The 23,123-nt window shown below is 43.6% G+C and overlaps 2 protein-coding genes across 3 annotated transcripts in view; one reads left to right on the plus strand and one right to left on the minus strand.

The window, feature by feature from the left end:
* Positions 1 to 19,012, minus strand: part of ppp1r14bb (protein phosphatase 1, regulatory (inhibitor) subunit 14Bb) — a 33,889-nt gene extending 14,877 nt beyond the window's left edge. The window contains exons 1-2 of one of the 2 annotated variants that reach the window (XM_061066269.1): positions 18,876 to 19,012; positions 8,129 to 8,428 (exon numbers count right to left, since the gene is read on the minus strand). In XM_061066269.1, coding sequence (XP_060922252.1) covers positions 8,129 to 8,329 — 201 coding nt within the window. In that variant the 5' untranslated portion in view covers positions 8,330 to 8,428; positions 18,876 to 19,012. Of the gene's footprint in view, positions 1 to 8,128; positions 8,429 to 8,520; positions 8,698 to 18,875 lie in introns of those variants that run through there. The other variant, XM_061066268.1, reaches the window with a different exon arrangement.
* The window catches only part of plcb3 (phospholipase C, beta 3 (phosphatidylinositol-specific)), a 46,534-nt gene continuing 41,849 nt past the window's right edge, over positions 18,439 to 23,123 (plus strand). Inside the window, exon 1 of the mRNA XM_061066267.1 lies at positions 18,439 to 19,080. Coding sequence (XP_060922250.1) covers positions 18,982 to 19,080 — 99 coding nt within the window. The 5' untranslated portion in view covers positions 18,439 to 18,981. The remainder of the gene's footprint in view (positions 19,081 to 23,123) is intronic.

A 23,123-nucleotide genomic window follows, 5' to 3' on the forward strand; every position in this document is an offset into this window, starting at 1 on the left:
AACACCCTTTGTTCTTCATGACCTTCCTCATTCAAACAAGCTGCTGTCTGCCGTTAGATTCACAGAGAGCAGCTCAGTTTCATAATCTATCTCCAGACACGCCCTGCACCACATGTGATCTTTACGGTAAAATGGTTTTGTTAAACCCTGTATTGTTTAAACCCTTCTCTTGGCCGGGGGCCTGATCTGTGACAGAGGGTGGAATGACAAGCTCATCGAGATTAGCTAGTACGGAAACATAATACCGACGGGTTTACGAGGTGGGAAGGTGTCAGGCAATCAGTATGTACTGTGCCGTCAGGGTCATGCCGGCTGACACATGACAGTGATTGTGGGAGACAACAGAAGACACTGCGACAAACAGGAAGAGTCCGAAAAAATATGAAACAAATGTAAAGTATATGCACATGAGTTCATCATCTAAATGCATTAAACACTGAGATTTGAGATAGAGCCTCATTTATGTCGATAAAATTGGCCAATATGAGTCTTTCACTGATATATTAGTGTCAGTGTTTAGGTTTAAAAGTTTTATTTTGCAGCGTAAAACATGCAATTAAGTCAATTTTCTTATTTCAAAGTCTATTTAAGGTTAAATTGTAAAATATCAGGCCTCATACAATTTCTTGTCATAAGAGTTTGACAACGACATCTGAAGAATCAGCCAATTTTTGGTTAATACAGATATCAGCTGATACATTTGTATCCGCAATTTTTTACTCACAAATATCAGTTCAAAATGCCACATCAGTCAGGCTCCACATTTGAGTAAAACATTTTGTTGAAAGGAAGATGATGTAAATGTATGTCTTCTAAATATCCTGCTCTTCTCATTATCTCGCTTTACCCCATTGATGCAATGTTATATATTCTCTAATTCTGACATTAACCAAACCTCAACCTGACGTTTATGTTTCAACTATCAAACGTGAACATCTTTAACAATAATCCCTTTAAAAAAGTGACTGAGAGCAAGCATGCTGTCTCCATAAGGACCTGTGGGAGTGTTTTTGTGTGAATCAACAGTTGTGTGTGTGCGGGACAAAAGGTGCTTTTGAGTGAAAGTTAATATTGTTAATTTGTTCTAAGTGTTTAATCCTTTCTCGCAAACTTCCTGTGACAAGTTCCATAAACATTCAACTGAATGACTCACATCCCTCCTTCTCTCGCTCTCTCTTTCTCAATCCATGCAGTCTCTCGATCGGCGTTCTTCACTTCCTTCCGATCTTACTCACACGCCGACCGAAAGACAAACAATAAATGCTTAGTCTCCCTCACTCACAACATTCTTGGCCGTCTTTTCTCCTCTCTAACTTTATCCACCCTCTAAAAACACTCACATGGTCCGTCAGTAGGTCAGACAACAGCACATGCTGACTCACCTCTCCATCAAACAGGAAGACAACTATGCATGTGTAGGACCACATGTAAGCTATGAACGTGTGTGTGTGTCTGTTTGTGTGTGTGTTTTGTGGTGCAGAGCAGGGGGGGTTTTACAAAGACACACTGGAGTCTTTCACTCCCGCTGTGTAACAACCACTCTTTGTAGTCACCAGTCTTACATACCCTGAGCAAAACAGGGTAAAACTGATTGGTATTCAGACCTTGAAGCGCACGGTTTTAAACACATGTTGCATGCCTCCTGTGTGTTCCTGTGCCCCAGTGAAGGAGGCCAACTTCATTGGCTATTAAATTACAGCTGTTCCCACAGTCAGGCTTCCCCCAACCCAGATCTTTCTAGTGACTTACTTGTGGAGCCACACAACAGGATGCATCACTGCTTTAACTGGTTGTGTGGGACTAAATATGACCAGATGAGAATTTACTGTTCATTATGGTGTGTTTGTGTTGTAAAGAGTAGAGTATGAACAGAGCATTTACATTTCCTGTGTAGTCCTATATTGATTTATAAGACTAACTGTAGGATACAGATGCATTTCCTTCATTTGCGAGAGTTTCAATCGTTTTTTATAGGAGTAAATTAGTTTTATTGTGGAATTTAGACACTTTCCATATAAAAGAAAATATTTATTTTACCAAAAGACATATTGATTGCTTTATTTTGACTGCATGGGTTAACTATCTCATATTATATTATTTCCCCGAAACTGTGGACTTTTCTCTTCTTTGCCTGTGTCAAATTCTGGCGTTTTTTCTTATGTAGTGTATGTGATGTTAAAGATATAATATGTAACAATTCTTCATTAAATATAAAAAAACAACTAGATCCATGTTATATATTTTGTTGACTCGTTAACTTAAGGCCAATTTATGCCTCTCCGTTTCTTCTATTACGGACAGATAAGACCGCCCTATCCGTCGTGAAACGCCCTCTCCGAATGCTTCGTACAGCTTTTCGTACACGTCTGATTTTTCTAACTATCCGTCTTCATGTTTGAGACCCGACGGGACCGCTCTTGGCTGTGATTGGTCCGCGAACGACATAATTTCCGTATGACGTCATTTCCGTATTTCCGGACCTCAAACTTCCTGTTTACTTCCTGTTTACTTCCATGTAGCATCAAACCCAAACACAACTATGATTCTACGATTAATGTGACGTGTGTGTTAAGCCAGCGGAGTTGTCCGGCTGACGGTGGCTCGTTCGAGCACTGAGGGCATGTGTGCACGGTCACAGACGGTTATAACGAGCTTTCAAAACGGCGCTAGCAGGCTAGGCTAGCGGGCTAGGCTAGCCACCATGCTAACTGCGGTGGTAACAGTGCAAGAACCCGCCGTCACAACTTTAATTCCACTTTTATCATGACACTGTTTCTATAATACCGTCAGGTTATAAGCAAACACTGGATAGTAGTTGTTAGTGCCGGGAGTCCCTGCTGACTGTGTGTGGAAGCTGGGGGGAGCTAGGTCCGTGTAGCTTCTAGCTACATGTAGCCTCAAGCAGATTCAAGCTGTGGAATCAGCAACACAGTTCGGAAACAAGACCGGGGAACCGCTGCGCTAAGAAACGATTACATCAGCATTTTGACACGCTGGGTGTCACTTTATTTAGTTCTGTTAGTTGCCATGGTTCAGTGTGTGGGACGCAAGCTAACATGTCAACAGAGACACGTGGACTTCTTCTTCCCAAATGGGGTAGGCTTCTCTGAGCTCGTCTTCCGTTGCGCCACCTATGGGTTTGGCGGTGAAGTAAAAATCAAAAAGAATCTTTGCCCCCTGCTGAGAACTCTCCGAGAAACGGACACGTAGTAGTATATAAGAGCCTTTACATTATCAAAACGTTTCCAACAATGTTTAAACCCAGAAAAATCCCCATTTGATTCAAAATAACAAACGTTTCATTTGGCTCAGTGTAGCTAGCAGCAATAACAGTGGACACATGTTACAAAAACACTCTCTCCCTCTCTGACATCCCTGCCTACTCCAGCTACATTTTCCTTCCCCTCTGTTTTTTTTCCCTTCTCTTCCTCTGTTCACTGCATTCCTGCTCACCAATTCTGCCACTGTTCTCACTCGAATCCCAAACTGTGTTTATGTGTGTGTGTGTGGCCACGTAGGACCCTGGAGATTGGGGATTGGTCCGCCCACTCGCTCCACTGTTAACCATGTAGCTACTGGTTAGCTCCAGTGCACTCATGCTGAAAACACAGCGAACTGAAAGAAAATAGGTCCTTACATGACGAATACAATTTTAACAGCCCAGTTACCATGGAAATGGAACCAAGCCTGGAGTGAGACTTCATAATTTTACTAGAAGTGGAGTCGAGGAATTGATGAGTTCAACCCCCACTTTCCTGTTCCCATGTTCCCAAGAGTGAGCTCAATCTCACTTAGCACCTCATATACAAAGCCGCTATTAGAGCGGGGGGGCGCTGTAACAACAGAGAATGTGTATATACAACTTATCTATAAGGAAACACTCCCTGATTTTATTATGTGAAACTTAACACTAAAGTGTTTATATTTCTTAAATTAACACAGTTTATAGTTGGGTTTGAGACATAAACAGAGAGATGGAGGGGGAATTGTGGGATTTGGAGTCTCTGTTGCATCAATTCTAAGGATAGAAAGGATGTGTGGGGTGAATTTGGGACGAAGGTTTCGTCAAAAATCCCTCGGGCATCACTTGTAAATACGTCATTGTTGTTGTTGCTCATGAATAAGTAGAAAAATAATCTTCTACAACTTTCAGTTCTTTTCAATCAAGGCTTTCCTGTTTGCTGCTGCTTCTATTAACTCACATCTGAGGCTTGTTGCTATTTTCTTTTTATTCAGACACAGCACCATTTTGTTTTACATTCTAAAGCCTGAAAGACGAGTTCTATTACGTTATCATAAGGAAAAAGTAAAAAAATATTTTTGGTTCACGCTGAGACAGTATCGGGCTACCACAGTATACATGATTAATTGGAAACACGGCTTAGACACAGTGAAAGGGAATCAGCCTTGGTGGAGTTAAATGCTGTCAAAGAGCCCATCTAGTTTTCCATACAGTCGATCCGTCAGTGTTAATGTTAGTATGTTAGTATAGTCTCTATACATTTTTATATAAATCCATATAAAAAGTCGATTCATATACTTTAATTAATTAAAAAATGTTTTATTCCTGGACCATATCCACATTTTCCAAGTAGCCCCCTATGGGCCGCAGAACAACTGGAGTGCTTCTTATGCAGAGCAAATGCCACATTAACATCAACTGCAGCCATTTATTAAGCCCCTGCTAATATAATAACCGGATGGCTCTAATTATCATGCAGAATAAATCAGGGGCTTTTTTCGGATATGATGCAATTCTGCTACGCTTCGTTTGATGAAATGGACACAGCCCTTTTTATTCCACTCCACAGTTAACCAACATAAACAGTTAACCAGCCCTGTTGCCATGGAATCATACGATGGCTCGGCTCTTCACTTTTAACCATAGCAACTCTGACTGATAGGCTGACTAAGTAGCTATGAGGATGAATACATCACAAGCAGCATCGCAGAAATGCCCGGCCGACTGCTTGTAGCATCTTTTACAGGGATTACATGAATGTGGATAATAGCTCATTATGAATTCCCTGTTGAACAAAGTCCGTGCCGGTGTGCTAAATTGTTGAAATGTGCATCCACAATAGGAGAGAGAGAAAAGGGGAGGGTGGGGGCTGATAGATTGGGAATAATGATTGTGACAAATGAAAACGTGGATACAACGAGTCGGAACAAAAAGAGACATGGCGAGAGAAAAGGAGAGATGAAGAAAGAAAGTGTGCTCCTTGTCTTTGTCGGTGAACAGGGTTGTCCCAGTTCCTGCTCGGCTCCCTGACCGGCTGAAGCTGCCTCTCTGGTTACACTGCCTGGTAGCACGTGCTCCACATTGCCCCGTCTAACTAAATGAGCCCAATGTGTCTCCATCAGTGAACCGACTGTAAGTTCATCTCTTTGTTGTCTAACAGCCTCGGTGGGGACGGGATACGGACAATGAAAAGGGGCGAACTACGGTGGACCAAGGCCAAAAAGAGGAGGAGGAGGAGGAATGTGGGTCCAAAGAAATGTGAAGTAAATCATTAAAGTTACACCCACACTGAATCTAATCTGAAACAATGTAAGGTGTCCATAATACATCAGCACAGGGCTCAGGTCTCGATATCTAGAGAGGACAGATATGTGCGTCCATCGGCGAGGGATTTTTCTGGACTCTTTGTGCGACTGTTTGGGAAGTTAAAAAGCAGGACTCATAATACACCATAAGTGCATTAAAGCATGCATGAGTGGAAGACCGAGTGGATGAAGGAATGGTAGATGAGTGACAGAAGGAATGAATGACGTGAGACAATGAGAGAGAATCATCCATCTTTGAAATTCAAAATGACAAACAATGGATTCAAATAATATCTCAAAAAAGATTTGTCGAATGTCATAGTACCGCAAAGATTTTCTCCGTGGCACATTTTTGTCGCATAGCGTACCATTACTGGCGGACAATCAGAGCACCCCCCCGATTTGAAAATCCACTGCAGGCCATTTAATCACCTCTGCTGGCACATGAGCCTCTGGCATATCCCTGCCACTTTATTATCCACATCTCACAGGATATCTTACACACTGCCACAAAATCCCTCAGTGCAAGTGGGGAAAAGAAACTTAACGGAGACCAACATTGGAAAGACGACTTTATCTGGTTTGCTTACGTCGCATGATAAGAGAGGTTATCCATTATTAGACTTTGCTGCGAAATTTACCCTATTCATTCCCCGTGGCCTGGGTTAATATATGATTAGAGTTTGTAGGAACATCACAAAGTAAGACTGCATTACTTTTACTCTGTAGCTACAAAACTTGACTTCTTCAAGTTGGAAAAAAAAGGTGTGAGAAAATGTGATTGCTCCTCTTCAGCTTCTCCACCTCAGCCTACAAGGAATTCTCCAAAACCTGTTAAGTCGTTGTATTCCTCACGCTAGGAATAGAATGTGGGTCAACGCCAGCTCAGTGGAGTTGACATGAGCTTACCAACTACTGACGCCAGCAGGCACACCGCAGCTGCCGCCAGGTTACATTATCACTGCTCGGCTCCAGCGTGTGTCACCCTGACCACGGGTCTGATGTTTGACAGAGCAGATCATACCCCTAGAGGTACGGAATCTACTGCTAGTTTCTTTCTTGTTGGAACTAGCACATCACAGTAGCTCACTCCCTCTCACTCAGCTTTCAGACATGCACTGGACTCCGTATTTGCTCTGGAAATATCAGAGTGAGATGCTCAGTAGCTTCTACGGACTTTATCCTCCAGTTCCCCCCTAGTATAGTGTCTGCACTGTAAACCCGGACAACTAATGAACTGGAAAATTTAATTTGAATCTAGACAAAACATTTAAGTATGATACCATTACTATCAAATGTAAGTATATTCTACTAATTTGACGTAGAATATACTTACATTTGTTCGTAATGCTGTGGGTGGATAACTTTTAAGTGAAAGATACAAAAAATGTAAGTTTTGGTTGTATAAACTGGAGTTTTTTATTTCATGACCAGTATTATTTGATATTACAAATGATAACATGTTAAATCAACTCATTTTTCCATGCACACAACTTAAGGCCTATTTATGTATTTAAGTATATAAAACTACTGACTACAACTGTTTTTAAGTTAAATCAATTTGGCATTCGGCAATTCTAGCCTTTAAAGCTTTTAAGTTGAATCAACTCTAATTTTCAATTTCCATTACAACATTTTTTTAGGGCAACCTATTTCCTCAAATTTTCTACGTAAACTCTACTTATCCGGGCTTACAGTGTGCAGAAATCCAGGAGATGGTTCTAAGCTTCTAGATGTTATATATCTAGACGATACAGATGTCAAGAGAGTTCGTGGTGATAAGAGCTGACACCAGGGTCAGGATGCTGTAAACAAAATCACGTGATCTTCGCAGCGGAGGTTACACGTCACTTCCTGCCTCCGCCTCCTGCAACCTACTCCACCTCTCACCTGAATAACGGGAGGAATTTGTTGCTGTTGCGAAAGCGGCTGTGCAGGAAAACTCCAGCTGCATTGTGCACGTGGGAAATTCAAACTCTGCAGCCAAATCTCCAGATTTTACCCAGAGGAAAATGGCTTCACCCAGCTTTAAACTTTCAAAGTTTGCAAGTAGAAGACAAGAAAGGTCTTTGGTTTATGCAACTAAACATAAACCAAAGACACAAGGCATGTCTTTACATTGTTATATTGAATTACTATTAATATTGCACGAGTTGCATTTACAGGTGTGCTTTAAATCAGCTCCAGCCAATCAGAGGGGGGCACAGGGGCAGTCCATTTCACCATCAGGACTATAAATCTGCCTGTGCCACATTTAGCCAACCTGTGGGTGGAGGAGTGGAGTTCAACCACAGAGCTTCTCACACGGTTTCATCACTTCTGTTGTCCTGGTTTCCCATCATGCCCCATCATGCCCCTGCCTGCACCACCACGTGTACTGGTACTCTACACATGCTACAGGAGGAGGGAAGCTAGGCCAGCAGCGACACTAGGGCCCTTTAATGTCTCTTTGTCAACAGTTGGGACACAAAGAGACACTGATGGACAGACTCCACCACCAGCAGCAGCACCCGAGCTCTATTACTTAGCACAGCCGGCGGATCGATGGCTTCGATCGGTTATTGTAAGAGGGGGTCCTTACCTCGCAGTCGTACAGGTCCGTGAGCTGGTCGATGATCCACTCCTCCAGGTTCAGCCGCTTCCTCAGCTCCTTGCGGTCGTATTTGACGGTGACACGTCCCTGCTTCCGAACCGGCGTCTCCGGCTCCTCCGCGGTGCCGGCCGGCGTCTGGAAGTACACCCGGGCCGGAGGGCTCGTCTCCGGGCTGGTGACGGCAGCCATGGCCGCTGGTTTCTCCAGTGGTGTTGGTGGTTGGGAGAGGGGGGGTGAGAAAGAACCGGGGAGGTGTGGAAGGCAACGAGGCGAGAGGAGGGAGAAGATCTGTCCGGTTGGAAACAAAAACAACAAATTACGCACAAAAACCAAGCTGATCCCGACTGGAAATGTCCCCCTGAAGAAACGAGCTCTGGGACCTGGTGCTTGTTGGTGTTCCGGGGAAAAAGACAAATAAAAATGGTCTGAAGGACGAGAGGAACCGGCTTATTGTTCTATTTCCAGCAGGCGAACTCCGCTTATATAAAAAGAGATGGCAGCGGCCTCAACTCTTCTCTGAGTACAAAGAGAAACACTCGTCTCTCTACCTCCCTGACTCTCTCTCTCTCTCTCTCTTCCCCTCTCTCTACTACCCTGACTCTCTCTCTCTCTCTTCCCCTCTCTCTACCTCCCTCCCTGCCTCTCTCTTCACGTCCTTCTACCACTCTCTGTCTCTTCCCCTCTCTCGCTACTACCCTGACTCTCTCTCTCTCTCTCTCTCTCTCTACCTCCCTGACTCTCTCTCTCTCTTCCCCTCTCTCTACCTCTCTCTGTCTCTTCCCCTCTCTCTCTACTACCCTAACTCTCTCTCTCTCTCTCTTCCCCTCTCTCTACCTCCCTGCCTCTCTCTATCTTCACGTCCCTCTACCTCTCTCTGTCTCTTCCCCTCTCTCTCTACTACCCTGACTCTCTTCTTCCCCTTCCTCTCTCTCTCTCTCTCTCTCCCCCTCCCCCTCTTTAGCCTCGAGAGGCGCGTGCATGCGTGCTCTCTCTCCCACTGGTATAAAGCAGGAGCACAGTATGCAGGAACAAACTTACAAATGATTCTAAAGAATGCCTAGAACCCCCCCCACACTTACAGATTTGCCCCCCCCCCTTACAGCTCAGGAGGTGCTCTACACTAGGGGTGAGATCAAATATCAATAGGCGATGTACTGAATTAAATTATACGATTATCGAATGCCCGAGTGCTCTATGTTAGTTATAGTTTGGACTTGGTGGCCAGTTTATGATTATTTTTAATTTTTTCTAAATGGCAATATAAGAGACAATACATGGAAGACAAGAAGACATGTCCATAAAGAGTTGTGCATGGGTGTATGTGGTGGAGGGGTGTGTGTGTGTGTACCAGTCTGGGTCACTGGTGGACAATAGTATTTGAGAGGGGAGGGGTTGGATGGAAAGATGGGAGAAAAATAAATTTAAAAAAGGGGGGTCTAACATGGCAACCTTCCACAGAGGTCATGATAAGGACAGTGGGAGTTTATCCTGGCCAAGATACCGACTAAAGAGGCACTGAGTTATAATGTATCAATACAGAATCATTGTGTTGTGATTTTATCGTTATCACCAGAAGTTTGACATTCCTTGTAAGTAAGCCAAGATATAAAATATTTCAGGGACCCCTTTCAGATTTCTGTGTAGTTGTTGAACACGTCTTTGTGCTCTCAACCCACCTCAAAGTCCTTATGCACACTTACCCATTCAGACTCAGTCAATAGCTTTAACCTTTGACCTCAACTTTTGTCCTCCACAGTTCATCTCTGATTTCTCCCCTCTGAAAGCCCTTAATTTATCCAATTCAATTGAATTTATTTGTCACAACACACATTATCTCAAAGCATTTTAAATAAGATAATGGATCAAGGATCAAAGGATGTCTTTATTGTCCTTGTTTGGTAATTAGTAGAATACACAGCATTATCCACAACCTCTGAGCACAAGAGATACTAAATAAACTAAACTAAATACAATATTAGAGACTTGAAACAACATAAAAACAAAAAACTGCAGAGTCTCAATAAATAAAAATCACAATACATTATTTGAAAGGCCAATGGCAGCAGAGACAAATTACTTCCTGTATCTATCTGTCCTGCATATAGAGGCTAACTGTATCAGAAGCCAGAGAGAAACCGCCTAAACCTACAGAACATGGGACAGCAAGGGTCCGACAGAATTGTAAGGTTGAGGCCTCACACTAGCGTAGAGAAACAAACAGTTCTGCCTCGACCGGTTTATGTATTTATCTTTGTGTGCACATAGTCAAAGTGCATGGCGCTGCACGTTTTGTCTTCACACAGTACTTACACAAGTTTCCAGTTTGCCCTCAGGCCCTAACTGCTTCAAACACTAATTACTCATTTGACTGGTTCACGACTTACAGGGAAAAATGTCATGCCTACGTTTCACACAGAAAACTTTGTATCACGTGTTTTGAATTTGTATTTTTCTGCTAAAAGATCACACAGTGTACCGAGAGTGCAAAGGAGCTGCAGCGTCTGGATTTCGTAGTTGAGGGTTGGTTTTGGAATTTAACTTTTATTTTTCATCTAACAGGCTACGCTGAGGATTAAAAATACTCTGAAGGTGTTCCATTAACAGGAAGCCAGTCCTATTTCTTCACACGCTGTCCATTGTGTTGTAACAGCAGGGATCCCCCCCCACACACACACACACTCACACAACCCGGCTACGCTGGTTAATAACAAGAGATTTAATCGTAATAGAGTGGCTTAGTGAAGGAGGAGGCAAAAGTCAGCGACAGCAACTTCCCTCCATGCGAGTGTGTGCGTTGGTGTTTTCATGGTGTGTGTGTTTTTGTGTGTGTGTGTGTTCAGAGTGTTTTTCTGTGAGTGCGTATCATTTTAATGGACAACCATGGCAACACGACAGAAAAACCTGAATTATTCAGTGGGTATGTCTGAAACTTACAGTTGAGTTAGCACAGGCGGGCCGGCAAAACACACACGCGCACACACACACACACACACACACGGACACACGGACACACACACAAAAACACACACACACACAGAGATGTGTCTACATGAATTCAGAAGACCTCATATTGACTGACATTGATTTCCTGAAGACTTACTCAAACCTTAATCCTGTTACTACTTGCGTAACCCTAACCCTAATTAACCTCAACCTAAAACTAAACCTTAAAGGGACTCTTTCCTTTGTTGCATTTTTACACTTTTTGTGGATAAGGTTAAATTGGTATTAATAAGGTAATGACACTCTAAAATGCAAGACAGACCCACCAGGAGTTAAAGCAAACAATTATTTCACTCTCGTAATATTTAGTGAAAACTTCAACCAATAAAATTCTTCGGACCGAAGGACCTTATTGGCCGACAGACCTGTCTGTTTGCTGCATGGAAACAGACAGGAAGCCCGTCTGCTTCTTGTGGCGCATTCAGGCCCGCGTCATCAAGGCGCGTCCTCAACTATATGGTTTGTTTTGATTCCACAGCAGACAGTAGCGAGTAGCGACCGTATTGACCGTAGCGACTGACGATGGCAGACCAAAGTGGTCCACGGCGTACTGAAACAGCCGCTCCCAGGGGGAAAAACAAAAGAAAAAACACCGCGGATGGGAACGAGGGGGTGGGGCATTGGAGGAAGGCGGGATGATTCGAATGTGCTGTAATTCTCAAATGCAACAAAGGTAAGAGTCCCTTTAAAACACTTCAAAATGTAATGATATACTTGGTGGAGACTTGCTTTTTGTCGAGTCCCTACAGTGGTCTGCACGACATGATACCTGTAACACACACACACAACTAACTTAAACATTCCCATGCTCTATTTCGATATACAAATTCTCTCTTTCACACGCAACACAGAAGTAACTCAGTTCCCATTAAAGCAAACCACTTGACAAAAGCCTAACCTTCATGTTTCACCTGCATCAGTGATATTTTAGTGTTTCAACTCCATGTCGGACACAGACCTCTGCAGAGAGAGGTCAGGGCGATTTCAGCTTGTAATATTAAATCTGTGGTGACCTTGGAGACCGTGTGTGTGTACGTGCTCAAAAGTCTTGTCAGGGGCTGGGGTAATCTCAATAAGAACCTCAAACTTGAGAATAGCCACAGAGCAGTGAGCTTATTAGAATCTACACAGAGAATAAAGACTGGACATTGCTGGGGGACTTAAGCACCGTGGGAGGCCTGTACAGGACACAGAACCGACACAGACCCCGGTGCTGCCTCACACTTTTATCGGAAGCTTAACTCAAGTGAAAATGACAGATGCATGATTCTGTTAAAACATCATTATAGAGGAAAACCTCCTAAAATGTGGAATAACAGTTTAAAGTCTAGGGTTTGTTACTGCTCACAAAAACAAAGTGTCTAGTCACTTAACCTGAGGCCTAAAGATGTGAAGTGACGAAATATTCCCTTACAAAAAACAAAACTCAAACTTTTGAGAAATGTTCTTTATTTTGTTCTTGCCTGAGGCCTTTAGTTTGGGAATGTAGAAAAGTAGTTAAAACTGGTTCAAAAAACACTACTTATACGTATTTGCCTCATTATTTAAAACTTTGAAATATATAGATGTTAACATCAATCTCAGGGAGCATTTTTTGCATAATGATTTGATACTAAAATTCATTTTCACCTATAAAACTTTTTTTACTTCAATGCAGGAGTTTTTTTTAAGTGTGTTTTTACATAGTCGCATTACTTGACGTGATGTGAGTACTTCTCACGGCCTGCGGGCATGCTGCAAATGAACGTGAGGGGAAGGGACAGATCCTATTATGGACTCTCAGTCTCTACTTCCTCCTCCACTATGAACACATAACTCCAAGCTCAAATCTGCTCTGAACTCATGGCTTCCCTGGTCTGTGCTGATCAATTTATGTGTGCATATGGACTAATGGAGCCTTTTTAGTTTTGCTGATAGATACTAAGATCTCTCTTTTGTTTTTCCTATAAGGGATCCTTCCACATGAAGGCGCTGTTCAGCCAATTCCTCTGTGTTTTCAGTTTGGTGAGAGGACAAAAAAGAGCATGAGTTTAAACACCCTGAACGGTACAGTTATTCCGTGGTGCATTTATACTTTGGTGCATTATATTCACTTTGTAAGACTGATAAACAGTCTCCCTCTGTTGCATGTTTTCCTCTGTGTTAGATTAAGGTGATCTTTTGTTTGTCATTACAGAACACGTTTCCTCTCCTCTAATACACCTGTGAGGAGACCATGCAGCACCTCTGGAGATGCACTGATAACAGAAGAAGACTGGAACCAGGGCCGGAGTCAGGGAGAGGCCACACACATGGTTACTCAACATACCACCAACTGGAGGGGTGCCAGGGAGAAGGAAGAAAGATTCTCTACATTTATAAGTTAGTTTACAACAAAGATACACTGCTCAGATCCAATAAACAACTGCCTGGCAAATCATATCAACTCTAATTCTAGATGTTTGCTTGTTAACAAGTCAAACTTACCCCACTGTGCTCAAATAAAACACTGTAGGCTTTGAGAGTGAAACAGGTTGAACCTTAAATGATATAAAAGGCAGTATAGTGGTTAGTTTCATTTCTGCAGCAGCCGTGTTTAGACCTCTGCACCTGTTCCAGTGATATTTAGCAGGGGAACACACCTCTACAGTGTTGGACTGACATTTCATTAACTATGAGATTAATAAGCGTCTGTCAAATCCTGTCAAGACATTCCTGTTCTGCTGGGACGTCAGGATATGTCTGCTACAAAAGACACTCTCTCTGTCGGAGTAGGCCCAAAGCAGACACTGAAAGTTATGAAAGAAATTATAGAAAGAAAATCAAAGAATCATATTAAAACACCAGCTCCTCAGTGGAAAATGTCAATGTGGAGTCATTAAAAGGCACAGATGAATCATGACCTGGTAATGTTGAAACAGATGATGTTCAAACCCACAGAGAAAATATAATTAATCATGTTCTACGTCAAACCCTGAAAGGGTGAAATAAGGATAATCAAGTTAAATTTGATTTACAACAGTATGGTGAAATTATTATAATTGCAATTAAATATTCCAATGAAATATTAGACCCCAGCAGACGTGTTGCAGAGGGCCTAACAACGGGCCTTGTTGAAACAAAACAAACTAGAGTGGCTCTCAGTAGACTGCATCCCTCTGCCACGACCCAACAGTCCCCTTATGAGACCACATTTAAAATCACTAGATCTAGATTTTTTTGTCCGATCTACAACAATTTCTCCTGAATATCAGTCCCCTAAACAAGCCTGATTCTTTTCATCAAGATCCATGAATTGTTCTCTGAGAGAATGCTCACGATATCACCATGTATAGGAAAGTTAAAATTCACCAAACGGAATGGAAACCAGTTCAGTCTTTTTATACAATCCTGTTAAACAACAGACAAATAAATGTAGATAAAACACAACCACTTGGTGGAGCTGGAAAAGTACAACACATGCGATTCACTTGTGCAAACACAGCTAACACAGACTTAACACAGGTTTCTACTGGTGATACGTGTGCATACACACCTACACACACACACACACACACAGGTGGGCTACACCCCCAGTGTGCTTGCAGCAGCTAAAACTGCCTAAATCCACATTCCTGATGATTGCACAATCTAGCCAGCTCTGAATGCAGCGGGTGTAGTGAAAGCATAGAACCACTAGAGAGCAGCATAGGATTGTGATGCAGCTACACAGAGGCAGCTGAGCAGTAAAAACCAAATGGTCAATATAAAGTGATTCAGTTATGGAAAAGACTAAAGTGATTTGTGATAAGTTGACAGAACTGAATAGTTCGCTCATGAAAGTAAATTGTGTTTTTAGCTCATATCCGTACGATTCTTCCTCTGGTTAAAACTGGAATCAGCATTTTGCCTGCATGATGTCCAACACATTAACTCTAACCCTGAGATGTTAAGGAGTCAGATTCCAGGTCAGTGATTCCAGGTCGACATCTAAGCAGTAATCTGATCAAGTTTTTTTTGCTACTGTTGACTGAGTCAGGCCGTTCCCATTAAAGCTAGTGTGTGTGTGTGTGTGTGTGTGTGTGTGTGTGTGTGTGTGTGTGTGTGTGTGTGTGTGTGTGTGTGTGTGTGTGTGTGTGTGTGTGTGTGTGTGTGTGTGTGTGTGTGTGTGTGTGTGTGTGTGGAGAGGGGGCAGTGAATATGCCTCTGTGTCTGTATACAATGTGTCTTTGTGAGTCCCTGGCTTTGCGTCGGAGAGAAAGATCTGGCTGTTACTCAAGAGAGAGGGAGAGAGAGAGAGAGAAAGAGGGAAGGAGACAGATATTGAAGGGAGGGAGGAGGGGTTTGAGGTCTTCTCTTTTCCCTGTGTCTCCGTCCCTCACTTCCTTCCAAGTTTAACCTCTGTGCTCCCCCTTTTGTCTCCTATTCAAACGGAGTACGAGTCCTTTTTTTTTTAGCTTCTTCTAAACTCTTTTCTGCTTCTCTTCATCTCTGCTTTCCCTTTTTCTTTCCTTCTTAGTCACCTTTAATTCCAACACTTAGATTTTCACTGTGTACAAAACAGACCAAACAAAGCGGCTTCCTCGTTGCAGTGAACCCGAGCCAGACCATGATTAGATCTCATATTCATTCCAGTGTGGTTTGTTATTTTGTTTAATGATACTCCCTTTAGCTCTACTTGTCCTCTTTCTCTCCCTCTCTCCTCTACAGCTGTGTGAGGAATACATGGCAAAGTTCATTCAAATCACCCATTTCCCAACTGGTACACTCAGCTTGCCTTCAGTTCAAATGCAATCAGCAACACGTAGCCTGCAATGCTCTGCTAGCAAATCTCTGAGACAACGTGTACTGTTGCTACAAAATCTAGTATAATGTTCATCCACTCTCCATATTAACATAATGCACATGTGCCACATTATGTCACAGAAGAGAGGGACACCTGTTGGAATGAGACACGGCAGGGCAAAAACACAGAGGAGAGACAGGGCTTGTTTAGATGTAACAGATATGAAATAGAGAGAGAGAGGGAGCAAAGGAAAGAATGTGTTTGTTAAAAAAGAGAGAGAAGCAAAGAGTGGGGTGAGTGGAGGACAGAGGCAGTGCCTAATGACACCACAGGTGCCTGCACTTCAGATGCAACCCAGCACAGTGTGTCTCTGTGTGTGCGTGTGCGTGCATCTCATTATGCGCCGGAGAAACACAATATCCCAGCTTTATGCATGTGTGCCGCGCCGTTGAAAGTATGCATATGCATGTGTCCATCTTGTTTTTGTTTGTTGTCACCTGAGAGGTTGTGTGCCTGTGCGTGTCTGTGCCCGTGGTTTGTCGAGATCAGATTAATCAGCGAGTCCACTGGGACTCAGTTACAGCTCAGTTATCCCCAAACACACACGTAAGCACACAAACTGTCCTGCTGCTAAACTGGCAAACCATGTATCTTCCACTTCCTGTGGGTCAAGCAGGACCAAGGCACTTCCTTCACACAAATATGAACCTGTGTGTGTATGTGTGTACAATGAATAATTTCTGATTGATTCCTGTGTATTGTTTTATTATTTCCTCCTCCACTCTATGGTTTTGATCAAGGAACAACCAACAGTAAGTCCCTCCATCAGTCAGTGAGCAGGCTGCAGCATAGCAGACATTCCTGCCGGGTGTAGTTAGGGGAGTTGGAGAAGGAGAGCGGTTGCCAAAAAATCTGTTGCTCCATAGTGATTTTTTTCTTCTTTATGAGAAGCCCAAGTTGTAATGTTGCTTGGCAGTGGGATTTGGACGGGATCGGACTGTAGCTGTGGAACCTCCTGAGCTCTCGTGCTTCTTAAGACATGATCTGCTGACACGGGCGGAAAAGTTACCTGATGACTTCCTCTGGATGACTTCCTGAGAGTCGCTAGTCTGGATGATTTCCTCTTTATATAATTCAGATTTTACATCATCATTCATAAAATATGACTTTAATCTCACAATCTGGCTGCCGGAGTAGCACTCGCACTTACAGCCCGCAGCTTTGAAATGAACTCTAAGCAGATTAGTGCTTTACAATAACTGTGATAACAGCTAACATATTTTTTAATAACATTAGGGACTGCAGCAGTAATCTGTCACTGTCAGCACCAGGGAAAACAACTCAAGGCAATTAAGGGTGATTCGAAGACTTAAAGGAGCCCTTTGATTACACTCGTGCACAGTCCAAGAAGAGCAGATATAATGCACCAATGGTTAGCAGCAATTCCCACCAATCTCCTCCATGTTAGCAGATGGGACACGGGATAAACTAAAAAGTGCGAGAACGTCTTTTCCATTTTTCTTAAAGATGATTCTGTCATTTAAGGTAGTTCTTTACGCCCTGATGTATGTCCAAGTGTTGTGAATGAGAGTGAAACGTCATGATTGACAGCTGAGCTGCCTCATGATTGGCCGAGTGCTCCATCCCTTGATCACCACTGTACAGACCCTGGCTCCAAATCGAGCAAGATGGAAGCATTCATGTCCAGGACATTTTTGGCTTCATTTCTGGACAGTGGGAGGAAGCGGAAACTCGACTTCAATCTTTCTGTACAGTCTACACTTGAGTTTCATATCTGCTGAAGGCTGTGGAGCCCAAGGGCTTGTCAAAGAGGCAACCCCCAGGTTTTAAAGGTCAGGTTACTCTTGATGGACATTATTGCTCAGCTGTAACTATAATGTCTTCTACAGGTCGGAAGGAAGTTTGTCAAAGTTAAAAGATTTCCCTCGTTGTGTAATACAGTTGAGACAAAACCGTTTCGTCAGAAGCAATTTGCTGAAAAAACCTGTTTTACACATGGTAACAAGCGATAACAATGTGTGTCACAGTAACACAAAGTCTTAGCTTACGTTACGGGTCGGGTTCAGACACAATAAACAGACTCGGTTAGTTTCCTCTTGGGATTGTTCATGCTCGGAAGGAAAAATGCATCCCACGCCGCACACACTCTACCAGGGAAGTAGGGTCTCATGAAAGATGCATGATGGGAAGTGTAGAAGCTGACCGAAGGTCAGGATATTCTGTCCTCTGCTGCTTTAATATTGAGTTTCCTGGAATTCCCCTAACGTTATAGAAGTAAAAATGTTAATTTACTGGATCAACCCTTTAAGTTGCAGCTCACGGTTTGATTGCATTTGGAAAAGTGTGTCTAGATATTTAACATATTTGACACATGTGCCCACTGCTGTATCATGTTCATATTGGTTGTCAGTGTAAATCTGAGAAGACAGACAAGCAGGCAGAGGACTGAACTAAAACACACCCCTTCTTCACAAACTCTGACAACCCTCCTCCTCCTCCTCCTTTCTCATTCACTCAGCTCAATCTGACGCCGTCTCTCCTTCTCTTTCTCTCTCTCTCTCCTCTTGGAATCTTCTCCGTTTGTCCCCCCCTTCGCAGAAAACATGCAGGGAGGAGAGGAGGAGGAGAAAAGAGAGTGAGGAAACGGAGAGAAAGTTGGTCGGGGAAGAGGAGAGGAGCAGATGGGAGGAAGGCAGGACAGGATCGCTCGGGTGTCGCGACTGATGAATAAACAGATATATGAATCAAAGCCTAGAATAAAAGGCGAGTTCTAGGCGCGCCGCCGCGGTGCGTGGACGCGGACGAGATAGCGGCGGTGCGCGCCGGAGCAGCCGAGGTCCGACTCCTCATGTTCTCCCAACTCCTCGGAGTCTGAAGAACTTCCCCCAGCGCCCGCTCCCCGGAAGAGGAGACACAAGGACGCCGGCGGAGGCAGGAAGGGACAGAGGAGTTTTTGGAGTTCCCTACCGAGGAGTCCAGCTCGCCGCAGCCGGAGTCGAGGCGTCAGCGCCCGGGCAGAGACCCTCGGCAGAGACCCTCACCCGGGCAGAGACCCTCGGCAGAGACCCTCGGCATGGCCGGGGCCAAACCGGGCGTGCACGCGTTGCAGCTGAAGCCCGTGTGCGTGCATGAGACGCTGAAGAAGGGAGGAAAGTTCATCAAGTGGGACGAGGTGAGGGGGGGGGGGGACATGTTTGGAACTGGTCCCGAGCTCAGAGAACACAGGGGTTTACTTTATTGACAGAAGCCAGGGTTGTTGTGTATTGATCCAGAAGTGATCCGGCTTTTGATTCAAAGGCAACATGAGGCGTGACAGCCTGTTTCTGACAGTTTGATCTGTGTGTGTGTGTGTGTGTGTGTGTGTGTGTGTGTGTGTGTGTGTGTGCGTGAGTGTGCGTGAGAGAGAGAGAGAGAGATGAGTGTGTGCGGTGTGCAGGTGTGTGTGTGTGCGCACTCACAACCCTGCCTCGAACCCAGGTGCCCCACTATATTTGCATGTGGGTGTACGTGTGTGTGTGTGTGTTTTAATCAGATCCTCCAGTAGAATTCCTGTGTAGTTGCCAGCAGCAGCAGTGCTTGAATGTGTTGTGTTGTGTTGTGTTGAGTTCTTGTCAAGCCGGTTTTCTCCAGGCTCAGGTTGAGCTCCTGCACTCTCACTCTCACTCACTTCCTTGGTGGACTATGGAGAGTAGAGATAACACCTCTGCAACTGGGTATGAGGAAAAGTCTGTGTTTGTGGCACAAGCACAGAAATGTCACACCTATTTTTTTATAAACTAAATTAACTGCTTAGGTTTTATCTCTAAATCACACCTACATCAAGGGTTTCATTGTTTTTACTTTGCTCTACTGTTCCTTCCGCGTTTTGCTTCAGAACAGCAACCCTGGCATGCACTTGCCTGTGTCATTCACCATAATAAAGCTGGTGAAACCTTTTCCCAGTATAAACACTGACCTTGTCAGGACCAGTAGACCTCACAGGGACCAAAGCTTGGGAATAATAATAATAATTTTGTATTTCATCTTCCAAACCAACCGCTTCACAACGGGGTCGAATAGATAACTCCGATAATACAAAACAAAAAAAGCAACAGGCAAAAATAATAAATAAAAAAAAACAGACAGTGAGTATTATAATATAAAATGAAGGAGAGCAAAAACAATAAAGCAGCATTTAAAATGAATGGCAATGGAAAATGATCAAAGAAACAATAATAGCACGAAACAACAATGGAGTAAATGCCCTTCAGTGAAAGTAAGTGATGAGGCAAAACGTAAGGTTAATGTTGGGATAAGGTTATGGTTTGGCTGTACACAATGAATGGAAGTCAATGCAGTGTCCTTACAAGGGTAGCTGTGCACACTGTGTGTGTGTGTGTGCGTGTGTTTTGCAGGGACAGGGCACAAGGCCATTCTTCCCTCTTCTCCACAGAGAAAGTAGGTGTGTGTGTCCATCAATGATTAACTCAGAGGCTGATGAACCCTAACTGGAGGCCTGTGTCTTCCATTTGGAAACCCCTGTTATGTGGATTTACACCAGAGATGCATGCAAGATGTGCGTGCCAGCAAGTGCTCATGTGTGTGGGTCATCACAATCCTGCAGGGAGAGGTCTGTGTACTTCTAATAAAGCTGTTACCATAACGTAGCAGATATCTGGTCAGGTGTTGTGTTTACACATGCGCGCGCACAAACACACAGACATGCAGACTGCTGCCAAGGGCCATTAAGAACTTGACAACTTAAATACTTGGAAGTAAATAACTTCTCAGCAACAGAGCCCCACACATTGCGATAATGACGCGAAGCGCATGTGTCTGCACTAGTGTGTATGTCTGGCCTCCAAAGAAGGGTCTTGTCACGCAAACAGTGCATGCCATGTCCTTTTGATTTCCCTTCTCTCTCTTTTTCTCTCTCTCTCCAACATGCACACCAGCTCTCTCTGTCTCCTCTCGCTCCCTCTCTCTCTCAAAGGGAATTCCCAGGAAATGGTTATGCTGGTGATTAAGTGTGTGAACACTTGAAAACATGTGCCATCTTTCTCCCCTTCTAGCTTTCATCCCGTCTCCCACTTCTATTTGCCGTTTTTTTCCTCTAGAATACACAAACGTTTTATGGAGGATAAATTGAGAGCGAGAGATAGAGAGGGATCAAGTTTAGGGGAGGAGGATCGTGGGAGCGATGAGAGAGAGAGAAAAAACTACTTTTGAGTTGGGTGGTAGATGCCAAAATGCTCCATTGTTGTATATGAAATAAAAAAAACCCTGGCTGAGATGATACAGATTCGATCTCCAGCCAGTTGGTTCTTTATTCTCCTCGAGCTGAAGTGAAAGAAGCAGTTCATTCAGTGCAGTTATCTTGCTCCAGGAGATCAGATTCACATCCTCTATAGATTCTGAATTTGGCCGTTGTGAAAACACTGCTTCTTCTTGGCCTGAACTTAGAGCAAACTCACAGAGGAACTGTTCACAGTGTGGTAGATATGCTGTCATTGAGATTATTATCTCACTCTTACATCCTCAGTAGTGGTAAAGCATTTAGTTATCAGGGCTATGGATTTTGATGACCAAAGTATAAAGTGTAGAATAGCGATATTGAATAAAATATTTCTGCTACCTGCATATTGGCAGATACATAAATCTCTCTGTATATATATATTAAAAATGTTTTTGTCAATGATTCCTACAATGGCATCAAGTCCTTATGAAAAATAAATCTAACTGAGGCTTGTATTTTCTTCAGAAGAGACCCTGGGGACACTGAGTTATCTATTTCTAATGAAGCATGACTCTGAGCATTTCAGCCAAATTGTTCTTCAACTGATAACCAAACGACTTCTATAAATAGTTTTTATTCCCACATTGATTTGCATAGAATGAACTATAGTGGACATGCAAGATGCGTTGATAGCCTCCAACTGTGATCTAGTAAAACCCTGAGAAGAGGAGTGTTTGTGTAGGAGCTTGTTCAGATGTGAATGTTGTGATTGGAACAGAGTGGTTATTTTAGATAATCCCTGATGGGCTATTGTCACAAAAAGTTGGTATGTTCCTTTAAGGACTTAGCAAAGTGAGAAAAAGAATTAGGACACACACACACACCAGAGGGTGCCTCAGGCCAGTGCTGTTTGTTTACATGAAAACCCCACCATTGACCCCATCCCTCTCGTTCCCCCTCTTCCCATCACTATGTCCGTCTTCCACGTGGCTTTATTCCTTCATCCCCCGTCCTCCTTTCCTCTTGTCCCTTTTATAAATCATGCTCTCTTTTTCCCTTCCTTTAGTCATCCTCCTCTCCTCCTGTTGCACATACTCATCTATCATCCTGCAGCCTCTGTCGTCTCTTCCCCTTCTTATCTGCTGGTCTCACAACAAAACCTCTGTTTCTCAATGGCCTTGGGAATTCTACTGTAGGACCATCAACTGACACACACATGCACACACTCACACACAGTGACTCATGTAAGGGGGGAGTAGGAATGCAGTCCAAATTGACCCTCTTTCTCCTGCACTCCGGCTTGTGTACACGTGTGCTCCTATGCATGTGTGTGTGTGCGTGTGTGGTTGTTTTGTTCTGGGTGTGTGTTTCAACGTTGAACGACTTCCTGTCGGAGCTTGTTGCGAGGCTCCGGAGCCCAACCATTTCCCTCCCTCAGCCGCTGCCGCTCCGCCCCGCCCTCTGCGGCCTGGGCCACAATTCAATTTAGACGAATTCCGACTGGAATTCAGTTAAAATTCCTCCTAAACAACCAATTAAACAAACACAGACAGACAGTTTGTCTACAGAGCAGCCTGGCTCCCTGTCAAGCGAGCCTCGCAGTGCTTTGATACGAATCTTAAAAAGCACACAGAAGTCAAATGAATAATCATCCTAACACATAGCGTTAACATTTGCCTGCTTTGCGTAGTGTTTGCATTATTATCATACAGTCTGAGAACACTTTTCTGTTCAGAGCCGCTGTGTACAAAGCTGCTGTGCCACTCCGCTGAGCATTGTGCAGTAAGGTTCTATCAAACCAAACACTTTATATTCACTTTCTTTGCAGTTATAAAACAAAAGGAGACTCCTCCATGTTTTATTTGGTCAGAACCAACTGAGAAAAGAACCCCCGCCCCCCCCTTCTACATTTCTGTACATGATTTGTTTACGTTCAGTTTGCACAATTACAAGGAAAAAAAGGGGGGTTTCGCCCAGCCTCACAAGCTGCTCATTAATTT

Source organism: Limanda limanda, chromosome 22 (assembly GCF_963576545.1).
Source record: "Limanda limanda chromosome 22, fLimLim1.1, whole genome shotgun sequence".
Taxonomy (NCBI): Eukaryota; Metazoa; Chordata; class Actinopteri; order Pleuronectiformes; family Pleuronectidae; genus Limanda; species Limanda limanda.